The sequence below is a fragment of the Talpa occidentalis genome, unplaced genomic scaffold (assembly GCF_014898055.3).
Source record: "Talpa occidentalis isolate TD23 unplaced genomic scaffold, MPIMG_talOcc4v2.1 talOcc4.8, whole genome shotgun sequence".
NCBI lineage: Eukaryota > Metazoa > Chordata > Mammalia > Eulipotyphla > Talpidae > Talpa > Talpa occidentalis.
The window spans coordinates 21,047,330-21,070,768 of record NW_023605194.1 but is presented as its reverse complement, the minus strand read 5'-3'; the positions used below and the strand labels follow the sequence as shown (position 1 = coordinate 21,070,768).

General features: G+C 46.8%; 2 protein-coding genes across 3 annotated transcripts in view; both read right to left on the bottom strand.

Moving 5' to 3' along the window:
- Positions 1-1,866: 1,866 nt before the first annotated feature.
- Positions 1,867-8,458, bottom strand: BLOC1S2 (biogenesis of lysosomal organelles complex 1 subunit 2). Of its 2 annotated transcripts, none has more exons than XM_037497087.2 (5): positions 8,398-8,458; positions 7,918-8,034; positions 4,677-4,796; positions 3,866-3,970; positions 1,867-2,369 (listed from the first exon to the last, which is right to left on the bottom strand). In XM_037497087.2, exons 1-5 carry the CDS (start codon positions 8,450-8,452, stop codon positions 2,335-2,337), a joined length of 432 nt encoding a protein of 143 aa, XP_037352984.1. In that variant the 5' UTR covers positions 8,453-8,458; the 3' UTR covers positions 1,867-2,334. The 2 variants fall into 2 exon arrangements, with proteins under 2 accessions (XP_037352984.1, XP_037352985.1); XM_037497088.2 differs by having other exon boundaries at positions 1,867-2,366.
- A 1,955-nt stretch (positions 8,459-10,413) lies between these two features.
- PKD2L1 (polycystin 2 like 1, transient receptor potential cation channel) overlaps positions 10,414-23,439 on the bottom strand; it is a 33,761-nt gene continuing 20,735 nt past the window's right edge. The window contains exons 3-15 of the mRNA XM_037497181.2: positions 18,669-18,796; positions 17,981-18,234; positions 16,866-17,090; positions 16,549-16,777; positions 15,706-15,876; positions 15,342-15,523; positions 14,890-15,010; positions 13,650-13,748; positions 13,340-13,461; positions 12,027-12,153; positions 11,258-11,376; positions 10,871-10,994; positions 10,414-10,557 (exon numbers count right to left, since the gene is read on the bottom strand). Of these exons, the coding sequence (XP_037353078.1) occupies positions 10,414-10,557; positions 10,871-10,994; positions 11,258-11,376; positions 12,027-12,153; positions 13,340-13,461; positions 13,650-13,748; positions 14,890-15,010; positions 15,342-15,523; positions 15,706-15,876; positions 16,549-16,777; positions 16,866-17,090; positions 17,981-18,234; positions 18,669-18,796 (2,045 nt within the window). The remainder of the gene's footprint in view (positions 10,558-10,870; positions 10,995-11,257; positions 11,377-12,026; positions 12,154-13,339; positions 13,462-13,649; positions 13,749-14,889; positions 15,011-15,341; positions 15,524-15,705; positions 15,877-16,548; positions 16,778-16,865; positions 17,091-17,980; positions 18,235-18,668; positions 18,797-23,439) is intronic.

Here is a 23,439-nt window from a genome sequence, read left to right as displayed (position 1 = left end):
CTTCACAAACCTGCCCCTGAAAGGGACAGCTTTCTACCTGCTTGTGTCTGTGCAAACCTTTCCTTTCCTTTTTTTAAAATAATAAACCTGCCCTTTTGGGTACATATATAAAAAACTCATAGAAACATAAATTGCTGATTGCTGAGGTTGGGGGAAGGGGTGTAAAATGGGGAAATGTTGGTGGAAGGGTACAGCTACCAAGATAAGATGAATACATTCTGGGGATTTGATATACAACACAGTGACTGGTGTTGCAATGAATACTTGAAAGTTGCTAAAAGAATGAATCTTAAATGTCCTTACCACACACACAAAAGGTAACTATGTTGGGGGAAGAAATAGAGTTAAGCGCTAACTCTCAACATACATACACATAGAAAAACTGGTATATCATCAATACTATTTTGGGAGTACCCTATGTCCTAAATGTAATTGGGGAGGTTGTCCACTATATATGTGTATACCAATTTCAGAGTATTTTTGTGTCAGGATGCTGATCTAGCCATGTTTCAAATCTTGGTGAAAAACTTATACAAGCTTAATAAAGGACCAAAGAAACTTACATCAGACTAGTTCATCCTCAGAAATACAAAAGGGAATTAAAATATTTCATTAAAATGTTGGTTTCCAAGTTAAAAGTTCTGTTTTTTTTGTTTTTTCCAAAGAGGCCATTAAGTCACTGAAGGATTCCAAGCAGGTTACTAACTTGGCTAGTTTACATTTTAGAGAGACTGTTTTGGCAGTAGTATGGAGGACGGGTTGGAGGAATAGTTGAAAACAGACTGCAGCAATAATCCAAAAGAGCAGAGTATGAATGATAGTGGTCTGGGACAGTGAGAAATGGCAGAAGAGAATTAAGAACTCTTTTGTAGAGGAATCAGGGACCTCAAGTACCTTCTTTTTTTCTTAGCTTGATTTATTTATGCATGCAAGAAGTGGGGTATAGGCAAGAGGTGGGGGAAGGGGTGTGAGAGGATTCACTAGAGACAGAGTAGGGAACAGAAAGGCAGAATGACTGAAAATACACTGCTGAGGGGAGCAGCAGGTGAGTCAGGAGAGGTCTGTAGCGCCATATGGGTAGCTCCCTGGCTGGGGATTGAACTTGTGCTATAGTGGCTGTGGATAGCTTCATAGTGTTGAGACTTAACTCCTCGCACCACCAGGGAGGCCGCTCAAGTACCTTCTTAACTACTAACACCTAACTCTGGATGAGGTTGCCTATCTTCCAAATTAGACTGATCAGTCTGTATCCTCCATCCTCTGATGTCTTAGTCTAAAAGGAAGATGATCAGGTACCCCTGGAACCCCCTCTCACCTTGAAAGCACAAGAAAATATTATATAATTTTTGGGGGGGAGGCCTCCCTGGTGGCGCAAGGGTTAAGTCTCAGCACTATCAAGATATCACTAGCCACTGCAGCCTGAATTCAATCCCTGGCCAGGAAGCTAACCTACATGGTGCAGCAGACCTCCCAGTGCTCCCCTCAGCAGTGTATTCCATTAGATCTGCCTGTTCTGCTCCCTGCTCTGGCTCTGCTGAATCCCCTCACCCCCTGCCTACACCTCATTCTTGTACGCATAAATAAATAAAAATAAATCTTTAAAAAATTTTCTTTTCTGAGTGGCAGCCCCATCTCCCCCTCCAACACACATATACACATCCAAAGGGGAACATATATCACGATGTCATTCACTTCTCAGACATCTGACTCACATAGAGAAGAGGTAGCAGGGCCCCATCACGTACCCCAAGAGATGGCAACACTTCTTTCGATGTTTCTGCTCAGTCTAGAAGACTCAGTCTGGAATTATTATAAGATTGTCTGTTATTGTAACGGTATGGGAAAGTAAATTAGTGACATTCACAAAATGATAAAATGTAAAAAACAGGGTTTTTTTTTCCTTTTTTATTTCAGTATCTTGTTAGCAATGCAATAGCATCGTTAACAGAACAACCATTTACAGAGTAACTCAAAAACCAGCCTTCTAAGAAAATAATGTAGTATCAACCACCGCCAGAATAAATAGGTCCTCTCATTTGATTTTACTGGCAAGCCCAGGTTTATCCTGAACTCTGAGAGACTCCCTGTCCTGAATGGACAATGAAACATTCAAGTAAAAGTTAAGGAATTATTAGTATGAGTTTCTGAGGGATACTGCCTCAAAAGACATTCAGGAGTGGCCACAGTCCTCCAGTTTACTCCAATGTTGGCATATTTCTGGGAAGAGCAGCATAGTTCCTTCCAAGGAGTTTTGACAATTCATCAGTCTCAAGATTCATGTCTTATAAAATATTCTTCCACATTAAAAAAGACTGTCCCACAGGAACAAGCATTTCATCGCTTCTCCAGCTTCTTGTACTTGGCTTCTGCTTGGGAGAAAGAAAAAGGAAGTTATATTTTTTAAAACTGAACCTTACATAGACACTTTTTGGTTAGCGTTTCCAGGCAAATTCAAAAACACCTACATTAGCTTTCATTTCATCATCTGTCCCAAAAAACAGATCGGTAACGAGCACAACTTAAATATTCAAACAAACACACATACACACACACAATTGAGAACCCAACATAAGGTTACTAAGTTTTAACCCTGTAAATAGCACCTCTGGATATACTGGCACTTGAGCCACCAGAAGAAGCCTTCCAAAAGCACAGGAAATTACTATCCACGTTACTGTCCCAGGTATCTCTGGGAGCCAGAATGGAACTCTCAGGAAATATAAATGTATGTTCCCACCTTTTGTTTATTAATTCCTACCTCTCACTCTAGGAAAGCAATTCTGAAAGAGAGATTTATTACACCATCAAATAAGCCTCTCAATGTGATAGATTTCTTTGAAACGTCAAAAGTACCTGGTACAATGCCTTCTACATATTAAGTAAACTCAATTGTGGACAATGAGACTGTTAATCACTGCCCATGTCACCACCCTGGTCAAATCTCAGCTACAAACCACTCTCATGAAGTAGCAAAACCATTGTTGATGAAAATAAAATAATGTGCAAATTATACCTAGAACTAAAACAAATTCATTATCTTTAATCATGGACAAAAATAATTAAATGAAATTTAATTTAAAATAAAATAAAAGAGCCATAGTCAGTAAGTCATAAGCACTACCAGCATCCTTAAAGGAAAAGTATTCCATCATGAAAACCTTAATTGACCACTGTTTTTTTAAGGCATGTATCTACATTATTCAAGATGCTTTAGCCTGCTGCATCACATGTATACTAGGTCTTCTATATACTAGCTTTGTATTCTTACTCAAGCTACTTAACCACTTCAACCAGTAAAATGGAGGTGAAAATCATGTACTTATCTTGTAATTACAGGGAAGATAAAAAACATAATACATGTAGGGCCTCCCCAGTGGCGTAGCGGTTGAGCGCTGGGTTGCAAAGCTGCCCGCAGCCTCTGCAGCGCCAGTTCGATCCCCGGCTGCAACCCAGCCACAGAAGGAGGGACCCACATGGCGCGCAGACCTCTCCTGCCGCCAGCTGCTCCTCTCAGCAGTGTACTTCGGTCCTTCTGCCTGCTCTGCTCCCCGCTCTGGCTCTGGTGAATTCTCTCACCCTCCCGCGCTTCTGACTATACCCAGTGCTTGTATAAATAAATAAATAAATTTAAAAAAAAAAAAAACTTAAAAAAAAACAAAAACATAATACATGTAAAACCCTAAGAACAGCATCTGATATAGCATTAAATACTCAGGAAATGTTACTTTTCTCTACTAAAAAAGTTATTCTGACTAAGCTTTTGTGAAAATTAAAATAGATCTTTGTAGGCGCACCATAAATGTTAGGTATCATATTAGTTAAGGTCATACTGGCATCAAATCAAAACAGAAATAAAAATGGTTACCCAGTTTTTTTGAATATGCATCCAACTTGTAGGCTGCCTGCTCAAGAGCTGCTACCTGCTCCTCAATTACATTGATTTGATCCAGATAAGGCTGCAATCCAGCATCTTTAAAAACAAAGACAGGTCACATGTTTACACAGCATCATCCAGGAGTGTGGAAGAAAGGGAAAGTGAGAATGTGAATGTCTCTCCAGCTCTACGTGAGGCAGACTAGCTGGGGTAACATGATTTTGATGACTAGCAGGGCAGATTTTTTAGAAAACAGTAGCTAGTTGATCAGGCATGAACTCAACAAATAAGTCCTTTTCATCTACTAGTTTTCCTCTCTTTTACATGCATTGCTCTCCAAGCAAACTTTCCATGACTGATTCAATTTCTCGGGTACTCCCAGAACAAGAAAGAATAAACTAGAGACAGGGAACACAAATGACAATGGAAATGTCTCTTTTGCCGCTCTAATTAGCATTTTTCATTTACAGATGTTCTAGTTTTCTGTTTATAGAGTAGTCCTTTATATATTTCATTGTTAAATCCATTTATTAGAATCTAGTCACTTTTCCTCTGCCCTGACCCCCCTTTTCCAGAAGAAACCAATGAAATTAAGATTCAGAAGCAGAAATAATCACACCACTAAGCATGCTAATCCTCAGAATGGAAGAAATTAACCTTTACTTTGTAATTCACTTTTAGGAGATGAGCTCTCTGAGGACAAGGGCCATGTTCCCACCCCTTCTCCACAGCCCCAAGCACAAAAGAAAAAAAAAAAAAACATTAAAAACAAACACGTTTAGTTATAAATTTTATTACTTACACTTCTGGTTTAAGTCCTTTAAGTTTCGACTAATGTTTATAGCAATATCTTTCATTTCAAGATACTTCAGGCTGGTTAGTTTATTCATATTTTCCAGGAGTTTATAGTCTTCACTAGTGGCTTTAAAACAAACAGAAGAGAGGATGCCTTTAAGATTAAATCTTAGATCACTGGAGCGTGGAATTATCGGTCAAGTGGTTGTTCAAGGCTGGACCTGGGGACTGTCAAAGGATCAGGTGATTTTTGATCTATGACATTCATACACAGCCTGTGTACTAGGAACATCTAGAGACTCAGACAATATTAGCAACCAAGTAAGAACCAGAAGCTTAATCATCTTGGCTAGAAAGGTAAAAGATAAACTTAAGTGCTCAAAAAAGGGAGGTAAAATATAGTCCTGGTATCTCTACAACTTGAAAACATGTAATCTGGAAGATAGCATCATACATACATACGTAAAATCAACTAGGATCACACCACTATTAAGTAAATCATTTATTACAGTGATTCCATCTTGTATTTTATGCACTTAGTTTTCCAAACCATTTGCCTTCTTTTCATATCCTCAATTCCCTTCCCCACCCTACTCAAAACAATTGGCCTTTATTCCAATTTTCCTAAAAGCCAAGTCCATTTACATAAGTTCCCTCAACCTTTCTGCCTCTCGTCTAAACTCTTCTGTAGCATATTTTCCCAAGAGGCAGAAGTGTTTCTGCCAAAACAACAACTCTTGTGCCATTGATCCCAACTTTTCTACCTCCTCAGGAACTCTCTTCAGTCATCTCCCTTCTCTTGCATTTTCAAGATCTCTCTCCATGCTGAAACCTTCCTCTCTATCTAGAAATATCTCCATTGGGGTTTCTCTAACCCAAAACCACTGCCTCCATTCAGCTAGACCTATACTATTTGCTTAGTAAGGCAAAGGTGCTTCACTGTTAACGTCTAAGAGCAGCTTTCACTCACTGCTTCCTTTTCTTCACCATTCACTCATATAAACTTGGAAGGTGGGCCTCTCCTCCCACCATCCAGAGAAACTGCATGCTCCAAAATATCACTGTTCTCCTAAACACCAAACCCATGACATCCTCAGTTATTATCCTCCTGAACCTCTCCATAGTATCTGACACCACTGAGCTAGCTCTCTTCTGGAAATGTTCATTTCCTTCGGCTGCTCTGGCATTGTACTGCTCCTGGTTTCCTAAACTCTTTCTAACTGCTCTTTCACTTTCTATGTCAAATCCTTTCTTATCCAAGCCTTTTAACTACTAGTTCTCAGCTTTTTCTTAATTATAACATATGACTCATGTTTACATGGGTGGCACATCCCCATGGGCATTCCTAAGGTTATGCTAGCTTCCTCTCAAACTTAAGAAAGCATTTGTGCAAGCAAGAATGAATGGCAATTACAGGAAAATTATAATCTGCTTAACTTTATTTTTATAATAAATAAATCAACTGAACACCTAGGTACCTTAAATACTGAAATTAAAGGCAAATTAATTGCCCTTTTCCCTAAGATTTTAGTCTAGAGCCTTTTATTTGCACTCTAAGCAAATCTTTGGCAATCTCATCCTTTGCGCAACTCACACCACTATGCAGGTGACTCCCAATCCATTTCTCCTGCTCTGAGTACTCCTCATACTCTGGACTCACATGTTCAAGTTGCCTGAGCATCCTGAAAATGGTCACCTGAGTGTCCTGATAATATCTAAAATCAGTTAAGCCAAAACTGAAAGTATTATTTTTGCACTAGGATATGGTTCCTCTTTCCAACTTCTCTGTCTCGATGATACCACAAAAGCTTAAAATCTCATACCATGTCAGGCTGCTCCCATTCCTCAATACCATAACACTTCAACAAGTCCTATAAATTCCATTTTGTTGTGTTCTTGCACCTGTGCTCTCTCCTGTTCCTTTTTATCACTCTGTTCCTTTCTCATCACTCTCTCACAGACCATGATTATTTTCCACCTGAAACATTGCTCATCTATCTCTGGTATCTCTCCTCCATAGTCATAGTCAGTGCTATCGTATTAGTTTCTCTAAAACAAGGGTCACACACTCAAATACCCAGAAGCCAGAAAAATAATATAAATGTGTGAAGCAAACAAGATGTTCATATATTAAACACATTAGAAAAATTACTCATTTCCACAAAGAAATATGCTCTCTCTCACTTCTTGGAATATGTGGTTCTCTGTAAGTCTATTGTTTATTTTACCAATGTTAATAGAGAAACTAGTACAGAAAACCATTTCCGTACCACTAAGTTGAAAAGCAACAGTATAATAATAGTGGTAAATAGTAGGTGACACCAGTTCTCAGCAAGAGGAAGAAAACAGGGAATGGACTCCCTGCACATCACTAACCTATGTAAGAGACAACTGCTCAGTTCTAGTCAATTATAGCCTCAATTAGTATCGCCAAATCTTTATAAATTTAAAAAAGACAAGAATCTAGATTTTGTTACTTGGTTTCTCTTGGTAATAAGTAGTCAGATTGATAAACCCTCCTATTCTGCCTTAAGCCTTTTCTCATAGAGTCTGATTTCCAAATTTAGCTCACAGCAATTTCCTGGGAAAGAAAAACTGTATAATAATTGCTTACAAGAAGCCACACTGAACCCGACTCTTTTTTTAGACGCTCCTCTACACATGAGTTATATGTTCACCTGGAAACACACACACACACACACACACACACACACACACACGTCCCAAAGGCTGGGTCACCAAATCCTCAAACCAACCTAACGAGTCCCTAAAGTTGCAGGTCACAACCCATTCACCAATTTAATTTCTCTTTGGCCGAGTAAATACACCCACTGTAGCCAAAACAACAACCACACCCGTGGTTTATACCACCACTCCACTCACTAGTCGTTAACTCCTTTCTCAACTTTGCTCAACATACACTTTCCACAAGGACTCACTTCCTTTTTTTTTTTCTGTTTTAGTCTACACCACGGAGTTCCACAGAGTTGTATTAATTCTTATATTTCGGAAACGGAAAATATTTCGTGAATTTCCCCCGGGGCTGGGGGGTGGGGGTAGAGGAATGAGCGGAGCAGTCAGGACCCGTCCCTCGTTCAGCATTCATGACCTCCCCAAACTTCCCACAGGCATATTTCAGGGAATCTGGAGTGATCATCGACTGATGCTGCTGAAGCACCTCACCCCTCTCCCACCGTTCCAGAGAGTGGTGCATCAGGCTACCAGAATCAACCCACACTCCAGCTCACCCGTCAGTTCCCCGGTCAGGTAAGTTGCCATTTTGGAGAACATGTCCCGGCAGAGTTCATTGATGTCAGCCTCTGCGGGCTCCTTCGCTTCCTCAGCTGTCTCCACCGCGGCATCGTCTGGGTCAAGAGAGAATGGGTGTCCTGCCTTACACTGGGTCCCAACGCACAGCAGCCTCTTCCCACATCCCTCCACCTGTCATTCGATCACATCGGCTCCATTCTGAGCCAGAATTTCAAGTCCCCCTTGCGCCCTTGCCCCACTTAACACGCCAACTTCTCCACCCGCCTCCACCCGCCGACCCCTCAGTTCTCCACCAACCGGCGGCCAAACCCTGTCTCCTTGACAGCACAAACACTCCCAGACACACAGGTGCACCCCTCCCACCTGCCCGCCCTGCTCGGTGAGCCCGGCCACCCAGGGCCCCTACTTGGAAGCCCAGGCCTCCCCCGGGACTTTTCATGTTCGTCCACTCCAAGTACCTCGAACGGGCTCCTCTCGCAGAGGGGCCGGGTCGCCCTCCGCAGCCGCCGCCATGCCGGACCCGCGCCGCTTCCGGTTCTGGGAGCCTGCGCATGCGCGTCGGCGTCCGGCCCGCGGCCCGCAGCCCCGCGCGCCCTCCGCCCCTGGGCTCAGGGGAGCCGACGACAGTGACCGCCGGGTGTGCGCGCGAGGCCGGCTGTGTGGAGCCCTTCCACATTTAAGACTGGCGACTTCTGCAACTGAGGGTGTGCCCCTCCCCGCAGCCATGCCCTAAAGGTGTCACTCGTTTAGCAAAACCTACCAACTGCCTGGGGTGGGTGGACCCGGGGTGTCCCGCTGACCAAAATATGCTGAGCTAGTTTACTCCCTCCCCAGAGACTCCACACCCCAGCCGGGACTGGTCGCCTAAAGACTGCTCAGGAATCCTCGCAGTTGAAGGTAGTCGCATCCAGGCGCTGGGAAGCCTCCAGGCATAGACCCCTGAGCCTAAATATTTTTTCTTCCAGTGTCCTGTATTTACAGCAACTCATTGGTTCCTTTTGCTTAAGCTGTAGGCCAGTGCCTACTTCTCTTGGATTGATACCACCTTTCTGGAAGAAAGCTTAGATCATACATTATTTTCCGGTCATACTTTGTTTCAGATCTAGAATCCACTCTGGCTATCTTAATTGCATTTAGCTGCTTCACAGCTCACCTTGGTATAGCGTGTACTTGATGGAATGCGAGACCGGGTGGGTGAAGGGAATGGAATGGACGAAAAGAAACTACTGGGGAGCAACAGAAAGTTCAAAATGAGGAAGGAATAAAGGTCACAGGGGATGGGAGAGGGGGCATATATGTAGCAGATTTCCCCATGCAGGCCTGAGCACCCAAAATCTTGGTGCAGGAATTTTTGTCTTACTGTCCTCCCTTGCAGTCCTCCATGCACACCCTCTCACTTCCCATACCAGACAACGCTCACAACAGGGACCTCCGATCCCAAAGTAAGGGCTACTTTACTCTCCCTGAAGGCACAGGGTCTCCCTAGGTCACTGTCTGCACTCTCTTTAATGGTACAATCACAGCTCCTACCATTTCAAGCCACTCCTCAGAACCACAAGTTCTTGTTTCAGAACTTAAAGCAACCCAGCTCCTTTCCATCATCACAGCCCCACTCCACAGCTCCTCGGGGTGAGCTTTCCCCAGCCCAAGAACAGAACAGATCAGTTCCTGCCTCTCTTTTTCCCTTGCCATCACAAAGCAAAGGCACAGTCCTGTTTTCTTAAGGATTTTTATTAATAGTCAGCAGGGAAACCCGCATTGTCCTATGGAAAATAGAGTCAGAGCCCAGCACACTTAGTGACAAATTCTTGACTTCCTGTGGTCATTTCATTGCCCGGTTCTCCTCAGGCCCCAAGTTAGGCTCCTGGATTACGGCCTCTTCAGTTATTAGTGTTCAATGGTATGCCGGAAAGCAGGTCCTCCACTGAGTCTTGGTGGACTTGGCCCTGGGGACATCACTCCAACTCCATGCCACATGTCATCTCCCCCCAAGTGAGGAAATCTCTCCTCTAAAGGCTTCCCCTTCTCTTTCAGGGAAACTCCATGGGGAAGACAAGAACCCCAGAGGTACTAGCAGAAGATCTCCAGATGCACAAAGGATAAGATTCACTGCTGTTGGGAAGAGGTCTAGATATTATCACTCACTTGCCTCCTGCTTTTTTCACAAGTCATGGCTACCTGGGTGCATAGGGAAGGTCATTGCCCTCCTTTCCTTTGTTCTGTTTGTGATTGCCTTTTTTTTTAGTTGTCACAGCATGACTGAGAGGGAGTGAGAAACCTGGTGGAAAATGTTACTTCACAGAGCTACAGGGTTGCGTGGCTATACAGACAAAGGCTGAGTCATAGGCCCAAGCATGACACCTGCCTACACACAGACACAATGACTCAAAAGACCAGACACTGGGTTGGACTCAGTGGCAGCAGCAGAGGTTCGAGCAGCTGCCCTACAAGTGGAGGGCTTGTGCAGAGGACACTTATGGGGAGGCAGAGGGAGAGAAGCCTGCTCTCTGGTGCTTTAGGACCCCTCCCCCATCATTCTCATGCCCATTCTGGACTCCCCAGGAGGCTGGAGTCACAGCTGGAGCTGGCTGGAGGTGCTCCCAAACACCTTGTTCTCCCTGTTGGGAAAAAAAAAGGTACGGGTCACTGGAAGGAGGAGTTGGTGTCCCACTTTCCTTTTATCTGGATCTGATTCTCCAGCCCCACACCAAGGCCAAGGCATTTCTTAGACCCGAATGACCAAATTCAGGTCTTCCCTCTACCCCCTCCCCTTTGCTGATATACTGACTACTCTGAAGAAAATGTTGCCCAGGAAACTGAAAACATAGGTCTTTCAAAAATGTTTTGTCTTTCCCCCCTCCATCTCTTATGGAAATGACTGTAGATTTTGGCTGTGGGGAGTTAAGAGACCCCAGGTGAAGGGCCACTCACCATTCCTGGGGAGGGAGCCAGCTGCCCCTTCCTTTCCAGCATCTTCAGCTTTGAACCCACAGCATCAACCTGGGACACAACTCCTTCCAGAACAGACTCCAGCTGCAGGACTCTCCTTGTGAGTCTGTGCAGGGTTTGAGAGATCCCAAGGGAGGAGAAATATGAGTCTGGGGAGGCCGAGTATCTGTAGAGGCCAGGGTGTGTATATGTGGGGAACAGAATGGTGCATCTCTTAATGGGAGCAAGGAAGGTACGGCCTACTTCATAGGGAGAATTAAAGGACAGAGTTTCTCCTTAGACTAGGTCAGGGGATTGGAAGATTGTGGAAAGAAAATCAAAGTAGGATTTTACAATCAGAGTCAGCCCTGGGGCTCTTGTTTCGCGTACTTGTAGAATTCTTCTCCTGAAACCCCGCCACCTGCTCCGGCAGCCTTTGGAACCGAATCTCCTGGTGGGCTATTCACAACGCACTGGCCCAGGATCTGAATCTCAGTGTTGAGAGCCACCTTGACAAGGAAGTCAGAGGTCAGAGAAGGGAAATGACTGGAAGACCATTGTTCCTGTTCCAATACCTGATTTAATGGACTCCCAGGACCTGGGGTCCAGTCCTTGCTCTTCCCCTCCCTTCTAGAAGCCTCGATTAACCAAGTGCTCCCTGGAAACCCATTCAGTTCGGGAGAGGAGGCACAGACCAGAATACCTGCAGCGTATCCTCTTGCCTTTGGCCTTTTGGTCTCCCCTGGGTGGGGATGAAGGAGGCACAGCAGGGGCAGCTGAGGATCAGACTTTGAAAATCCTAGAGATGTCAAGTCTTCAGAAAGAGTTGCCAGGATTCAGAGGCAACTGATCCTTTCCCCCAAGACTATTTTGGAACAATGGTTCTCAGCCTTGACTGCGCATTGGGGGACTTCTAAAAAGTACCAATGCTGAGCCCCCTAGAGAATCTAGTCTAGGGTGTGTGGCCTGAGCATAAAGATTTTGAATAGCTCCCAGGGTATTCTAGTGTGCAACAGTTTGCAAACCACTGTTTCAGAGAGTTGTTTCCTGTCCATCTATCTGAAGATTTTCGTTTTGGGTTCATGTTCTGGGTGTGTTGACAGGGAAGGGAGGGTGAGCAGCTTCTTTACACTGCCTCTCCCCAACCAGCTGGGCTCACCCTCTCTTCTTCCAGACCCTGTCTCATTTGGTCCTGCTCCTTCTCATCCAGGATGTGATTCCCATCTTGGTCAAATCTGGTGAAGGCGGCTGTTAACTCAGTGATCTCCTGCTCTGCGTGCCCAAGTCTGCGGAGAACAGGATGATAGAATGACTTCTGCCCTGCCATGGCTGTCATCTCTCTGTTATCAATTTCTCCAGACTCCACTCTTTCGCCAGACTGTGGCAAGAGTTTTGCTCTCTGGGGAAAAGGGGGGCTACATGGGAAGGTCAGGATGTCCAAGGGTGAGCAATTTTACCTCCAAGAAATCACTTGAATCTATTTCTTCCTCCCTTGACTCCTGCCAGCTAAGTTCAGGCCCTGTGATTTCCTATAGGGATTATTAGAAAATCTCTCTGCTCTGGAAAACCCATCTACCCCCTATCTCCAGGCTTCCCCTTCATTCCCTACCCCTGAAATCCAGAGTAATTAATATTTTTTAAGAGCAGGACTAAATATACCTCTTCCTTGCTTAAAATCCCTCCTGGGCACCCTGTTCTTTGGATACACTGGTGATCATCTCTTGCCCTCACCCACAGGCTGCCAGGCTGCCTTTCCCAAAGTGGCTGGCGCCCCTTTCTCTGACCACTTCTCCTGGTATGCCCCACATTTTACTTGGCCCTTTAGCAAGACTCAGCTACTCATTACTGCTGTGTGCTGCAGATCTCTGTGTCCTTGTAGAAGCTTTCCTCTTGTGGAATTGCTTCCTCTGCTTGTCCATATGTAAGCTCTTTATTCTCTAAGACCATTCTTAAGCATTACCTCTTCCAAGAAGTCTTCTCTTAAACTTAAAGATCAAATTGATGACTCTCTCACAGGTCACTTTTTTGCTGAACTTGTTCTGTGCTCCAAATTATTTGCTTACATGTCTATGAACTCCTAGAAGATAAAGACTGTGTCTCATTTAATTTGGGCCCTGCTTATTGCCCAGCTCACAGCACTGCTTACAATTTATTTGTTCAGTGTTTGCTTATATGTTTAGCTGGGAAGCAGGGAGAAATGGCTAAGGGAATGGCATATGTGGAAGAATATAGATCTAAGAGCAGAGTTATGTGGGGTTGAGGGATGTATGTAGTAACTAGGGGATTACTTTATCACATTACTCCTAGGAGTTGTTCAACAAGGTCCAAAGTGTTACTGAATATGTTCAGAGACCTGTAAATCAAGGGCACAATTCTGAAGGTCAGGATCAGAGACCTACAGGCCAAAAGCAGAGGCTTGTAGGCAAAGGGTATATGACCAATGCCAGGAAGCCTGGATCTCTGGTTTCTCACTCTTTCAAGGTATTGGTGAAATCTTCAAACTGGATCTTCTGGTCTGCACCCTGCAGGACCTTCTGCACATCTGAAACCTGTTCTTTCCTCAGACGCAGCCTCAGTAGGGTCTTGTTATAGCCCTGAGAGGAAAAAGGAAACAAGTCCTGTTCCCACAACCTCCTCCTTATCTCTTGCCGCCACCACAGGCTGCCAGGATTAAATCAAAGGCACACAAGACCATGGCCTCTACACTGGTCAGGGACAGACCAGGACAGAGTCTGAGCCCTGATGCTGATGTGTGGTTCAAGATGATGGAGGAGTCAGTCACCTGTTTCAGGAGGTCAGAAAGCTGCAGCTCATCCTTCTGTCTAGCCAGCTCCTCCTTGACCTCTGAGTATGTGTCATTGATGATGGCCAGGAACATGTTCTGGAGAATAAAGTAGGACACTTTATTACCCTCAGACCCACTAAAAGCATTGAGCCCACTGACCCTACTAAGATCTCAGACACATGTTCTAAAAGGGCCTCTGCTTTCAACCCCAGCTCTGCAGTCTACATGGGGACTCATATCTCAGGGCCCCCAGAGTCCAACCTTTCAGAGCATCCTGTTAAGGGTGGACCATGCTCCCTCATCAACCTGGTGTCCTTACTCAGTTGCTGCATAACCCAGCTACAGTGATACCCCAACATATTCTACCTATCCCTTCCACATAAGGGTCTACTAGGCACTGGAACCAGAAACTTTTCAAGGTGAGGGAGTAGTTGTACTCTGTTTATCATCTGCCCCAATCCATGTCTGTATCGCATCTATTGGTCAAATAAAGAAAATTGTATCGGGGCCTCTCTGGTGGCGCAAGGGGTTAAGATGCAACCTGTGAAGCTATCCGGTCACTGCAGCTCGAGTTCAATCCCTGGCTAGCCAGGGAGCAACCCATATGGCGCAGTAGACCTTTCCTGTCTCGCCCACTGCTCCCCTCAGCAGTGTATTTCAGTCGGTCTCCCTGTTCTGTTCCCAACTCTGTCTGTGGCAAATCCTCTCACCCCCCCCACCCCCCACACACACTTCTGGCCTGTACCCAGGTTCTTGTATGCATAAATAAATAATCTTTTAAAAAGGACTTTAAAAATAAAGAAAATTGTATTAGTGACTTTGTTAATGAAACTCAAACCCAGACCTTTCATGGTTGGCAGGGAAAGAGAATAAATACAAAGCAGTGGTAGCAGAAAGAGTCTGAGATTCCCGGAAGGGAAGTCTTGGAGAATGGAGCTAGAAGTTTTCAGGTGCAGCTCCTTCTCATGAAACACTTATATCCCTTTTCTCCTTGAAGGACAAGGGTTTGATTTAAGTGAGGGGCCTGCATATTCCTCTGCATATGTTGGTGCTGACCACACTGGCCACATTAGCCAGGTCTCAGAAGATCCCTACCCCCACTCTCCATCCTTGATTTGAGGAACCCATCCTACTCTTGACTCGTCAGGTTTTTGTTCTACACTCTCCCACAAAACCCCCCTCTGCAGGCCTTCTCCATCTCTATCCCTCAGAGCCCCACCCTCAGAAGGGCCCTCACCAGGAGCACAAAGAAGACAAAGAACACATAGGTGACGAAGTAGGCAGGTCCCAGGATGCGGTTCGCATTGTCAATAGCATTGTAGTCGAAGTCCCCAAGGATGATCCGGAACTGAGTAAAACTGAAAGACAAGGGTTTGGGCCTCACCCAGAGCCCCACCATATCTCTGACTCCAATCTATAACCCATCCCACTCGTCTAACTACTGCTCTTTGCTCTTCAGTGAACTCTGAATATAGACCCCCCCCCATTGCACCTCCAATCCAACCTGACAGGTGCACAGAACCCCGAGCACACACCAGGCTTCTGAGGACTCTCATACAGATGTTTCAAGCACAGACATGCCCACACATATTTACCTAGCACCCTTAAGGACACACACACACACACACACACACACATACACTATGGAGTGGGAGGGGCTGGGATCAGTGAAGGGGACAGGATACACACATGCACTTGATGAAAGTGCTAAAGTTTTCCACTTGGGTCCCAAAAAGCAGGTAGCCGAGTTGAGCATAGGCAAAAAAAACGATGAAGAACATGACAGCAAAGCCCAGGATGTCCTTGGCACAGCGGGCCAGTGTGGAGGAGAGCTGGGTCATGGTTTTGTTGAAGCTGATGTACTTAAATACCTTGAAGGACCGTGTTGAGCCAAGCATTGAAAAAAGAAAAGAGAAAATCTTTGAACAGTCTACTTCCATAGCCTCTAGAGGCCACAGGAGCTACCAAACAAGACGAGGGAAATGAAACAAGTACTGAGGAAGGGAGAATGAGTGCCCAGATATGGAGCTGGGGGTGGGGAGTCCCAGGGTACCTTGATCCAGGCAAAGAAGAGGTTGACAGCATTCATGTTGTTGTACTGTGTCTGCCAGAAGGCGAGGAACTCAAAGTCTGCATATGAGTTTGGCTGCTGCAGGAGCTTCCCCATCAGCCGATTCACCTCGAGGGTTCGGAATATGTGGAAGCCCACAGCCACAATGGAGAGCTGCCATCACAGGGGGCAAAGGGGGGCTTGATAGTCAAGGAGAATCTCAAAGGGAATTAAAAAATGTCCCAGGGGAGAGCTGGGGTAGGCAAGACAGGTGGGGGAAAAGTCCCTCCCTGCTGAGTTGTCTACTACTTCAGGTACAAATAGAAGTGAACAGGATGATTGGGAGCATCTTAAAGTCGAGGAAAAGGCTGTGGGGCCAGTGGTAAGTTACACAGTGTTCTTATCAAGGACACCAGAGAACTGGAACCAAGTAATTTTATTTCTCCCAACACTTCCCAGCTTTGGGCAGGAAATAAATATGTCTTGTTAATAGGAAGGAGAAAAGGGGAGATGCAGACTATTTTGATAGAAGACAAGAGAAAAGGAAGGAGTTTCAAAGGGGCAGGTCAAAAAGGCAAGGGACAGAGAGGAACATGTTGTCAAACGCATAAAGAAGAGAGCAGGACTTGGATTACAGGCAGAGGGAGAGGGGATGTGAGAAACAGGGTTTTCCCCAGAATGAGCCAGGGGAACACCCGCCTCTGGCTTAGGGATTTGTCACATGGTGACCTGATCAGTAATTATGAGGCGTCTTGGGGCTCCAAAGGGAACAATTTGGAGTCCCTATCAGGGTGTATCTCCCCCTTATCCTGACACATCTCATGTCCAACAGCAACTGTCCCTCACCAAGATGATGACCAGGTCCAGGATGTTCCAGATGCTGCGGAGATAGCGAAGCCGGTGGATGTGGAGCTCCAGAATCTCTTCTACCACATAATAGAGGATGAAGACACAGAAGATGATCTCGCAGCCAACAATAAAGAAGTCCCAGTTGCTGACATAGCGGATCAGCTTGACTGTGCGGATTTGCCAGGATGGGATGGCCCCTCCTGTAGCTGGAAACTCCACCACCAGTCTGTGGGAGGAGGTGGAAGAGGAGCAGTTCTTCCCATCATCTCTCCCCCCACCCTTACTATAGAGTCGAAGTTTAGGGAAGGACCCACCTCAGCACACAGAAAAGATTGATGTTGGCATTGTAGACTGAGAAGTCGATGAATACTACCCGGGTGCCCCTGTCTAGCCACAGCCCCTCCTGAAGCTCCTGGAGAGCCTCTGCACTGGCCTGTCGGGACCCTGGAAGGTCCAGGTAGTAGCCACCTCCACTGTAGCTGGTGAGTAGGCCCCAGTGGGAGGAGCCTCCCAGCTCATCCTGCGAGTGGTATGTCCACCTGACACAGAAGAAGAGTAAAGGTCAGAGTCAACTAAAACTTGGTGTCCCGAGGCAATGGCAACACCTTACGATTCCCTAAGATCATAGAGAATTTCGTTTCACCTATCATAATATATATTTCACATAAAATATCTTGTTTGATCCTGATAACTGGTTGGCCAAAGAGGGCATATATCATCCATATTTTGCAGATGAGGAAACTAAGGCTCAGAGGTGTGTAAGATAATCCAGTTAGTTAGCAGCAGATGTCAATCTCCAATTTTCTTATGTCACCCAAGACAATGGATGATAGACCCTAGCCCCACCTTTTACCTCAGCCTGAGTGGTCAACATGAGGTAAGCTCCTGTTTCATACCATCCAGAAAAGACCCGTTCTATTCTTGTGCTTGTACACCTGGTTGCTTGCCCCACTGATTCTTTGTTCTGTCTATAAGCTTTCCTCCTTAGACCGTTGTTGCCATCTTCTTTCTGACCTATACACCCTTTCCCCTTTCTGCTTTAGTTCCCCATCCATCCTTCAGACTGTGCTCCCCTATCAGTTCCAAGGGTCAGATTCTTCCAACCCCAACTCATGTGGCAGCATCAATGTTTCATCCATTCTCCATGCCCCCAAGGGACTTCTGGGCAAGAAAGGATGTCTTCTCTGGCAGGACCTGTGTGCAGAACAAGTCCAGAAGATATGGCTCTGCCTGCTAATACATCTTCTCTATTCCTGAGTGACTGAGACCACTGTCTCTAAACAGTGATACTTGGGATTCAGAGAGATGTACCCCTGCTCTCTCCAAGTACTCCCAAGTTTCTTTAAGACTCAGTGGAAGTGGTTCCCAAACCTGGGGATGGTGTCAGGCCCAGAGGGACAAGCCCTGCAACATTGGTGGGGAGACTCACGCTGTTCCATTGAAGGGCCCAAAGGGGAGTTTCTCTTCTTTTTCAGGAGAGTAGACATCATAGCAGCTCAAAATGTCTTCACGGAAGTCCTCATGCACCACGCAGGAGTCATTGCGGACCCTGAGCTGCCGCAGTCTTGGAACCCCCAGCAGCAGATTCTCATAGTAGATGAAGGAGTGGGAGCCATGACCCAGGCTCTGGTTGTTGTACCATTTGGTCCAGTATAAACTGTCCAGTAGTGGACCCTGGGCAAACTAAACCACAAAGCTGGATTGGGCCTGATCCAGCCTCTCCTGACCCCTACCCTTAGAATGACCTTTGCCCTCCCTCCCAGACCCTCCATCTTGTCTCCAGTCAGCTTCTATTGGACTTCTCAGCTGACCCATAAACCTTGACCAGCTCTTGACTTGATATGGCTTTATTCTTTACTGAAACAGCATTTTGAAGTCCAGCTTTACCTCTGACTCCCAATTCTAGTCACGTTGGCTTGACCCTCTGATCAACATCTACTTGAACTCAGATCCAACCCATTAATTCTTGCTTGACCCTTTGAATTTCCCCAATCACAGACTGACCTAGTCTTTGGATATGGCCAGATCCACCATCTGACATCCCTGAACTTTGGCTTGTGGCCTCACACTTCACACCATTGAGAAGGAGAGGGGAGGGGTAGAAACCTCATACTTACATCCCAGAAGTCCGTCATGCTGCTGATTGCCTGAAAGGAGACTCCGGTGTCTGATGGGGTATGTAAGAAGAGCTCAGACATCACTTTGGTGTAGTAATAGGCACTGGAGCTTGTCATTCCATAGGTCACTAGAAAATAACCCAAGAGGCTGTGTCCTGCTTTCTGTTCCCATCTGCATTCTCCAGAGGAAACAGGAAAGTCCATTGTCCTGGGCCCAGAGATGCTACCTTGATGGAAACCCATCGGACCTACCACCTAGAGTTCACTGAGGAGGCTGGTAGTGCTATCAGGGAAACCAGAGGGTGCATTAGGGAAGAATTGTGTCCACAAAGACTCTTCCTAGCCTTCCAATTCACTTCAGAAAGATTGAACTCCATTAATGAATTGTCTCTTAACACTGTCATCTGAAAATTCACTTTTCTCTTCCTGAACCATTTTAATTTCTTAGTTCTTACTCCCTAGAATTAAGAAATTTCTACTTTCTGCATCAGGTAGTACTTCCTCTTATTTGTCCGACATTTTATATTCTTGGAAAAATACCTCCAAATTCTAGAGTACTCCAAGGCTCACAATAGACATTTTACATTGGATATAAGGACTCCTGGAATCATGGAAGTAGGAGGTGGGGACAGCACCTCTGATCCTGGTGCATCCTGATGGGCATAGTTGTTTCCTGAGGGAGAGACCTGGAGTATCACCAGATTAAAAAAGACTTGGCTTTAGTCCTGAAGAACTGGATCTCTCTCAACTACTCTACCACACATATTTACTCTAAACTAGGGCTATCGAGGATGTTATCAGTTTTCTGGTTACAAGAATTTGAAGAGTATAAGTCATATATTTTGTATATTGTCTCTCAATTTAGACTTGCCTGATGTTTCTTTACTTTAAATTCAGGTTATACAGCATGACAAGGAATATAAAAGAAACAATATTGTGTTCTTCTTAGTCATCGTATCAGAAGGCACACACTGATTAATTTTATCATTATTGGTCATATTAACTTTGATCCCTTGTTAAGTTAGGTGGTGTCTTCCTGCTGTCTTCAATGTAAAACTACTGGTTTTCTCTTTTAATTAATACTCATTTTGTGGGGAAATACTTTGAAACTATCTAGTTTTAGCATACACAGATGACTTTTATCTCATTATTACTATTATAGCTGTCAAATGGTGATTTTTCTCTTTCTGTCTTTCCTTCTGCATTATTTGTCGACATTCTCTTCAGGAAGAGTTTGTCCTTCTTCCTCATATATTAATTTTTGTATATCAGTATGAACTCAGGATTCTTGTGCTGTTTCTATAGGTAATGATTTGTCAATATTATGATACATATTCTAAATAAAATTTTAAACTAGTTTGTGAAAGACAAAGAAAGACTCAAGAATTGTTTCAGATTAAAAGAGACTAAAGAAACATGAAATCCAAATGCAATATTTACAGTTAGCTAGTGCTGGATCCTGGATGATATTTTTTCCTCTTTCTATAAAGGCCTTTAGTTGGATAGTTGATAAAACTGTAATAAGGTCTGTTTGTTAAAAGGTAGTACTGGATCAGTGATAATCTCCTGATGATGAGAAGAGAATCTCCTTGTTTTTAGAAGACATCCATTATATTATTCAGAGTAATGGTAAATTTGCTTTCAATTTACTTTCAAATAAGTGTGTGTGTGCGGGGGGGGGGTTGTATGTGTGTGAAAGGGAGGTAGAGTGAAAGAGAGACATGATAAAAGCAAATAAGTAAGGTAAAGTGTTCATATTTGGACAATATGGATGAAATATATATGTGTATACATGTATACACAGGCTGAGGAGGTCGACCTGCAGGCCAGCCCCAGCCCAGCCTGGAGAGTGAGGAGATCAACAAGTGGGCCGGCCCTATCCCAACCTGGAGGCTGAGGAGGTCGACATGCGGGCCGGCACCAGCCCAGCCTAGGCTGAGGAGATCGACCAGCAAGCTGGACCCAGCCCAGACTGGAAACTGAGAAGGCCGACCTGCAGGCGGGCCCCAGCCCAGCCTGCAGCTGAGGAGGTCGACCTGAAGGCCGGACACAGCCCAGCCTGAATGCTGAGGAGGTCGACCTATAGGCTACTCCCAGGCCAGCCTGGGGGCTGAGGAGGACCACTACCAGGCAGGGACCAGCACAAGACTGGAGGCTGAGGAGGTCGACCTGCAGGCTGGACCCAGCCCAGCCTGGAGGATGAGGAGGTCGACATGCGGCCTGGCTCTAGCCCAGCCTGGAGGCTAAGGAGGTAGACCTGCAGGGCTAGACCAGCCCAAGCCTCGAGGCATAGGAGGTACACCTGAGGCAGGCTCCAGCCCAGCTTGGAGGCTGAGAGGACTACATGCGGGCCGGCCCCAGTGCAGCCTGGAGGCGGTGGAGGTTGACCTGAGGGATGGCTCCAGCTGAGCCTGGAGACTGAGGATGTGGACACATGGTTCTGCCCCAGCACAGCCTGGAGGCTGAGGGGTTCGCCCTGAAGGCCAGACTGAGCCCAGCCTGTAAGCTGAGGAGATCAACTGCAGGCCGTACCCAGCCCAGCCTGATGGCTGAGGAAGTCGACCTGCGACCTGCGGGCCAGCCCCAGCTCAGCCTGGAGGCTGAGGAGGTCGACCTGTAGGCAGCCCCAGACCAGCCTGGAAGTTGAGGATGTCAACCTACGGGCCGGCCCCAACCCAACCTCAAGGTTGAGGAGGCTGACCTGGGCCGGATCCAGCCTAGCAGAAGGCTGAGGAGGTCATCCTGCGGGCAGGCCCCAGCCCAGCCTGGAGGCTGAGGAGGTTGACCTGCGGACCAGACCAGACCCTGCCTAGCCTGGAGGCTGAGGAGGTCCACCTGCGGGCAGGCCCCAGCCCAGCCTGGAGGATGAGGAGGTCGACATGCGGGCTGGGTCCAGCCCAGCCTGAAGGCTGGGGAGGTAGACCTGAAGGCCTGGACCAGCCCAAGCCTCGAGGCATAGGAGGTACACCTGCAGGCAGGCCCCAGCCCAGCCTGAAGGCTAAGGAGGTCGACATGTGGGCCGGCCCCAGCGCAGCCTGGAGGCGGTGGAGGTTGACCTGTGGGATGGCTCCAGCTGAGCCTGGAGGCTGAGGAGGTGGACACACGGTTCTGCCCCAGCACAGCCTGGAGGCTGAGGAGGTCGACCTGCAGGCCGGCCCCAGCCCTGCCTGAAGCCTGAGGATGTCAACGTGCAGGTCTGCCTCAGCACAGCCTGGAGGCTGAGGAGGTCCACCTGCGGGCAGGCCCCAGCCCAGCCTGGAGGCTGAGGAGGTCGACCTGCAGGCCAGCCCCAGCCCAGCCTGGAGGTTCAGGAGGTCGACATTCCGGTCTGTCCCAGCACAGCCCTGAGGCTGAGGAGTTCGCCCTGAAGTTCAGCCCCTGCCCAGCCTGCAGGCTGAGGAGGTCGACCTGAGGGCCGGACCCAGCCCAGCCTGGAGGCTGAGGAGATCGAACTGCAGGTTGTCCCCAGACCAGCCTGGAGGCTCAGGAGGTCGACGTGAGACTGGCCCCTGCCCAGCCTGGAGGTTGAGAATATCGACCACCAGGCCAGCCCCAGCGGAGCCTGGAGGCTGTCAGGTCGACCTGAGGGTCGTCCCCAGCCTGGGCTGGAGGCTGAGGAGGTCCACCTGAGGGCTGGACCCAGCCCTGCCTGGAGGCTGAGGAGGTCGACCTGAAGGCAGGCCCCAGCCCAGCCTGGTGGCTGAGGAGGTCAACCTGCAGGCTGGACCCAGCCCAGCCTGGTGGCTGAGGAGGTTGACCTACAGGCCGGGACCAGCCTAAACCTGGAGGCAGAGGAGGTCCACCTGCAGGCAGGCCCCAGCCCAGCCTGGAGGCTGAAGAGGTCGACATTCGGGGCTGCCCTGGTACAGCCTGGAGGCTGAGGAGATTGACCTGCAGGCCGGCCTCAGCCCAGGCTGGAGAGTGAGGAGGTCAACCTTCTGGCAGGTCCCTGCCTAGCCAGGAGGCTGAGGATGTCTACCTGCAGGCCGGACCTAACCCAGCCTGGAGGCTGAAGAGTTCGACCTACAGACTGGCCCCAGCCCAGCCTGCAGACATATATATATATAACATATTCTTATATATAACAATATACATATATAAGATATGCACATTCTTATATATATATGTTGTTACACACACACACACACACACACATATATATATAAGAATTCTTTGTATTATTCTTTCAGGTTTTTTCTAAGTCTATAATTATGTCAAAAAATTTTAAAGTAGGATTTATTTATTTGCGTTATTCCCTTTAAAATTTTTCCTTTCATAGGTTGTGTCGTAACTCCTTGCACCACCAGGGAGGCCCTTAAAATTTTTCCTTTCAAGAAAGTCTCCTGCACTGATGGTGGGAGTGCAAACTTGTCCAACTACTATGGAGAGCTTTGTGGAGATTTCTTTCTTTTTTTTTTTTAAGATTTGTTTGTTTGTTTGTTTGTTTGTTTGTTTATTTATTTAGACAAGCACTGGGTACAGTCAGAAGCGTGGGAGGGTGAGAGGATTCACCAGAGTCAGAGCAGGGAGCAGAGCAGGCAGAAGGACCGAAGTACACTGCTGAGGGGAGCAGCGGGCGGCAGGAGAGGTCTGCGCGCCATGTGGGACCCTCTTCTGGTGGCCGGGGAGCAGCCGGGGATCACACTGGTGCTGCAGAGGCTGTAGCAGCTTCGCAACCCAGCGCTCAACTGCTGCGCCACCAGGGAGGCCCTGTGGAGATTTCTTGACCTACTAAACATAGAGCTTCCATAGGATCCAGCAATTCCACTCC